This window comes from Pseudochaenichthys georgianus, chromosome 5 (assembly GCF_902827115.2).
Source record: "Pseudochaenichthys georgianus chromosome 5, fPseGeo1.2, whole genome shotgun sequence".
NCBI lineage: Eukaryota > Metazoa > Chordata > Actinopteri > Perciformes > Channichthyidae > Pseudochaenichthys > Pseudochaenichthys georgianus.
In genome coordinates this window covers 45644919-45650918 of record NC_047507.1, presented here as the reverse complement: position 1 = coordinate 45650918, position 6000 = coordinate 45644919, and the positions used below count along the sequence as shown (strand labels likewise).

Below are 6000 nucleotides of genomic sequence, written 5' to 3'. Positions count from 1 at the left end.
ATTGTCAATTGTGTGGAAATGGCAATTGAAGTGCATTGCAGTGGACATAGCTACACCAGCCAGCAGTCAACAGAGGCACATACCTTCTAGGGCACTGGCTATCATTGTTTTTTAAACATAAAACCAAAATCTCGGAAGTATCTTTCTCTCTGGTTTTTCACTGAACAACATTTTTTCCAACATTTATTATTCATGTCTTGTTCACCATTGAGACAAAATAAGATTATTTTTGTATCAAATTAATCAACATTGATCGTTCACCTTTCATCCTTCTTCTTTAATAACCCCTGTATACTTTTAAGGCAGAAGTATGTCAACAGTTCCGATGACAACAACTAAATAAGTTCCTAAAACGGTCAGAACCAACTCTACTCTGGCCCTCAGGCCCAAGCCCGTGGGTTCTCCTGAAGTTATGGGTCTTCTGAAAAGGCTCACTGACTTCCCTGAAACAGCTTGTCACATCGTTACATCGTCACATGTGACTGAAGGCTCTCCTTACTTTTCAGGGACTCAAAGACACTTTACATGCTAAATAATATATAAACACAAGAATGATTACAGATTAGTTAAGAGAATAAATACCATATGGTGTAGGTACTACATACGTAGGTATTCCAGGTTCTATTCCACTTCAATCATTTGCCAAATTACAAAAACAAAAAACAAGAGGTTAAGATTGAATGTTCATCAAAACCACTAGATCCCGCCAGCCTTCCCACGATGAACTACTCATTGAATTAAAAGGTCAATAAAAGCAGGACCTCTGCAGGTGTGTGTTTCCGAATCAGACCACGGTGTGATTTGGAAGCAACATCGGAGGGTCTGTCTTCAATAGCAACATTACACCAGCAGAGTCCTCACAGTGTGAACAGCCCACGCTTTAGTAACGCACATCCTCACAGGGACATCTTTTCCACAGAAGGTCGTCTGCTCTGTTGCCCCACAGCGGTGCACTTATGGAGCAGTAAATAGCCTTAGCCTGCGCACGAGGCAGGCGCAGAGTCGCGCTGCCATTCGAGGAGTAATGAGGTCGGGAGCAGGGGTAGTGGGCCCTGCGAACACACTCCTGGACACAACACACCCAAGTGGACAGCAGCCGCTCAAGTGGCTAATTGGGAGAGTGGTAATCAGGGAACACAACAAACATCGCACCTACTGTGTATCATCGACCTTGACTCCAATGCCAACACACACAAACACATACATGCTCAGAGGGGGAGAGAAAACAAAGAGGGAGAGGAGAAGCAGACACGCTGCATGGAGCCGCGAGGCATCGCATTAGCACACACTGGCCTCCATTTTATCTCCTGTGGTCTTTGTCAGTGTTGCCTTTTTCCCAGTTGGGAGCCGGCACAGAGCTGTGTGTGTGGGTGGGTTTAAAACAGGCGGGGCTTCCCACCTTGTGTCTACAGAGAGAACACTGAAGATGCTTAGAGAGCAGCTAATGAAGAGCCAGTGTTAACAGGAACACCTTCCTCCCTGTCATTGTTCATCATCATCGTCGTCGTCTCGGACAGGGACATCTATTGTTTATCTGGCTGACCTTCTGATTGATCTTGTAACCCAACATGAACACAGCAAGTGTACACAGCGCCTTTGGGTCGCATGTACACTCATGAAGCAGGAAGCAGGAACTGTGGCGCTGCACCGGCTGAGAGTCGCAGAGATGACATCATGAGTCTGCTCAGTCATGAGATGATGCAGACTTGTGATTGTGTCTCTTCACCATGGACGCCATGACATATTCCTTTTCCAGCCAACGGTTCTACTCGTTGATATCGCTGATCTGCAGGGGACAGTAACATGCTGGGAAAGTAGTTACAATTAGTTTCGAGCTAATAACGACAAGAAAGAGGAAGACATGCATAGTAAACACAGTACGCACTGCCGTGAGGGGCTTCTCGTGTGCTTAGGTTAGCTACGTCTCTTTGATGTTGTTTTCCCCCCTCCCCAGATAACCTGTGCAATGGAAAGTTCCACAAGCACCTGCAGGACCTGTATGCCCCCCTGGTGGTGCGCTACGTGGACCTGATGGAGTCTTCCATTGCTCAGTCCATTCACAGAGGCTTTGAAAGAGAATCCTGGGAACCTGTCAAGTAAGGATGCCTTCATTCACTATACTGTGAGCTACCTTCTTCACCCGCACTGAGGATGTGTTCTGTACAATTTACATTTTTAAAACACATTGTTAACACAAACATTGATATGTCAAAAGAGAGTTATTATCAGTTATTATGTGAGCAGGTTAATAACTGTCATATTTGTATTTTGCTTTAATATATGGCCGTTTAATCTTTAGTTTAGTCTTCTTTCCAGTGTGCTGTAAATACATATCCAAAACACATCATCATAGCCGCGTTCACACCGGAGTACTTTCCCCCTGTGGTTCCGTTAGTACCCCTTATGTTGCGTTCACACCAAAAAGAGTACTTAGTGCCGGGAACTTTTACCCCCATTTTTAGTGCCGGCTAGAGAGGTGGTATTATCCTGGGGGGAAACAGTGCCCCAGTTCTGATTGGCTGGGCGAATTGCAAACCACGCCCCGTAAAACTCTGAAAAGTGTTGTGAAGCCGCCATTAGCATTAGCATTAGCCCCACGCACCAACGCAGAGAGACTAACTTATGGCAACACAAAAGAAAACATGGGAGCGGTGGAGATGAGGAGGTGTCGGCGTTCTGGCGATTTACTCAGAAGGCTTCAGTGGAAGCCGCTGGGAGTCCCAGCAGCTTCCACTGAAGCCTTCCCCAACTCCGGGGACTTCCGGCCGGGGACTCCGGGTGGCAGAATACGCCGTGAAGTTGTTTGCAGCCTGCCATTAAACCCAAAGCAGAAGAAGAAGAAGTGACGTCAGAGGCTTCATTTGCGTAATCTTCCCCCAGGGAAAAGTACTCTGGTGTGAACGCGATTGGTACTTAGTGCCCTGGGGTGGCGGGGCACTAAGTGCCAGGGCACTAAGTGCCGGCACTAAGTACTGCAAAGTACGCGGCTATTGCCAATCAACAATTTCCCTGTTGAAATTGTAAATAATATCCAGCCTGTCCTCCTCCAAAAAACGACCAAATAGGTCGATTGTTCAGCAGCTTATTACGTTTTAAAGTGTAGCACCTCTAGTGGTCGTGTAAGAAACAACAATTTGCGGCACATGCTCCCGTTGATTGCAAACGCTGCCGAGGGTCGTTTATTCACAAATAACCCTCTCTGGAAAATCCTAAATTGTAGGATAGTTTGGCATTAAAATGGTTTTTGATTAGATTTCTAGCGAGAAGTATATATTGTACTCTTAGAATCCACGTACAGTCGATGTATAGGATCTATAGTTTGATATTACGAAGATGATTTGAGGTCTCGTCAGGAGAACGTTAATATACTACGTCTTTCCCCACAGCGTCCCTCACGGGGTGAAAACGTTGGGTTACGTATTAATAAATGCAAGGAACCCTAGTATAAGTACAGGCGGAGCCCTCTACTGGACTCTATGGGTACTGCCCTTGACCTTACTATGCGAGTGTTCACCTACTGAGATATTTATAAACGTAGCCGACATGAGTGCGTGCGCAGGCCCACCGCCTCCCGACTGCCCTCCTACACCCTCTTCAGCGAGCAGCATAGGACAGACAGGAACCCTAATAGAGGGCTCCGCCTGTACTTATACTAATTCCTTGCATTTATTATAGCGCTTTTTCCAGTGCTCAAAGCGCTTTACAGATACACATTACACACATATGTTTTATACATGCAATGGTCACTGTGGACAATACCCACAGGAGCAAGTTCAGGTGAAGTGTCTTGCCCAAGGACACACCGGCTTTACAGACGCAGCAGCGGCGGGTTTCACCCCTTGATCTGATGATCATTGCACAGCGTCACACCGTCCATCTTCACGCCTCGAGGTCATCGAGGCGCTTTTACAAGTACACATTAGTATTATACATGTACTGTGGACAATACCCACAGGAGCAAATCCAAGTGTCTTGCAAGGACACAACGGTCTGACGCAGTGGCGGCGGGAGCGGGTTTCGAACTGGAGTTCCCCAGCACTCCCCCTTGATCTGATGATCGGATGCACAGACCACTGCGCCACCCGTCCCCGGTACTACTCGGGTTACAATACGTAACCGCAGCTCCTGCTGCCTGGATAGTCTGGCTAACGTTGTCAGACAGTCCCTCTCAGGAGCCAAGCCTGGAGAGGTTGGCCCAGAGTGGGTAACGCCCCTATTGCACCTGCTTCCTGAGACAACGACCCCCAGACCTGAGGCACCGTCCAGGGCTGGCCCACCATCATCTGTGTCACCTCTGCGTACCAGGGCGCCAAGCGGCGACCTGGGGCCACTGGGATGACTGCCAGACGTTCTCGTCTCACCCTCTCCAGCAGGGGGACAATGAGACGCAGCGGTGGAAAGGCGTAGGGCAGCTTTCTTGGCCATGGCTCGTGTGCAAACGTGTCCACCCCCAAAGGTGGATTGTCCTGCCGAGCTAGGGAGAACCACCATTCGTCTGGCAGGGGCCCGCCTCTTGACATGAGGCCGGCCCTCCTGTTCTCCAGTCCCTGAATGTGGGGGGCCTTTAGAGATAACAACATTCTCTGAGGCCTACAACCACAGGTTCTCCGCTGCGCTAAACAAGGCGGCGGAGCTGACTCCGCCCTGCCTGTTGACGTAAGCCTCTGTGCGGTTGTCGCTCCTCACCAGCACATGTTCGCCCTGTAGTAAGGGTCTGCAGTGCTGGAGGAGCAACTACTGCCCGTAGCTCGAGAAGGTTGACGTGCCGAGTCTCAGAGGCCAGCCACCACCTATAGCTCTCTCTAGGCAGGCCCCTCCCCTGTCACGGATGCATCTTGAACCCTGTGACGTAGGAGGTCCCCAGCATCGGAGGTTGCCCTCCACTGAGGGGGGGGGGGTGGGGGGATGGTCACCAGATGTCGTTTTTGCCGCTTGGGATATAAACGAAGGCCGGCAAATCACCTCTGCAGTAAGTGAGTAATGAGCCGCCATGAGACCCAGAGTCTGCATGATGGTCAAAGCTTCACCGTTGCCCCTCCTTTTGTCAGCCTCCTTATCCTGCTTACAGATCCCTATCCTGCAGCCCTCATTGGACAGCTGTGTTGACTTTTTTCGTGCTTTAAGTCACTCACATCCGTCTGGATCCATGCTGGGTCTGGTCCAGAGACTGGTCTGATCCTGCATGCTGGGTCTGGTCCAGAGACTGGTCTGATCCTGCATGCTGGGTCTGGTCCAGAGACTGGTCTGATCCTGCATGCTGGGTCTGGTCCAGAGACTGGTCTGATCCTGCATGCTGGGTCTGGTCCAGAGACTGGTCTGATCCTGCATGCTGGGTCTGGTCCAGAGACTGGTCTGATCCTGACGTTTGAAAAGGGAGGCAGGGGAAGCTGAATATAGCCCTGGTGTTGCTACAGTAGTTAGCCTTCTTGCAGAACCAGCTCCTTGAAAAAGAGCAGGTCTACTGCCGTCCTCTGTCCTTAACTCTGATCAGGTCCGAGCCCTGTTACTCTCAGCTGTCCCTCCAGTGTCCTCCTCTCAAAGGCTGTTTCTTTAAGTGATTAAACATCATTTCCCTTCTCCATTTTCGCCATCTACTTTTCTTTAACTCTCTCTCATTCAAATGTCAATCACTCACTCTGGGCTCTTGCTGCCCCCTAGTTGTTGGTGGTGTCAACAGCTGCTCGGGGCGCAGTTTGGTGCGCCCCGAGCTGCTCCTATCTGTCGCATTATAGACAGGGGCACATAACTGTGTTGCCCTGGTTCTCAAAGTAGCACCTGGAGGTGGTGCTTGGTGCGCATCCTTAAAATGAAGGGGGTACTACTTGAGTTTATGAACGGGGGGGGAGGTGCACTAGTGAGCACGCTCATGAACTGACGCGATAGCGAGGGGTAGATGGAATAAAACAATGTAACCTGAATGGCTAGCGAATTAGACTCGTTGTAAGCGTTGAAAGAGCCTGGGCTGTAAAGTGGTACATTCTGATGAATAAGATCATGTGT

The 6000-nt window shown here is 49.5% G+C and overlaps 1 protein-coding gene across 1 annotated transcript in view; it reads left to right on the top strand.

Annotated features, from left to right (window-relative positions):
• The window catches only part of cadpsa (Ca2+-dependent activator protein for secretion a), a 252895-nt gene that overhangs the window by 196930 nt on the left and 49965 nt on the right, over positions 1-6000 (top strand). The window contains exon 20 of the mRNA XM_034084138.2: positions 1955-2096. Coding sequence (XP_033940029.1) covers positions 1955-2096 — 142 coding nt within the window. The remainder of the gene's footprint in view (positions 1-1954; positions 2097-6000) is intronic.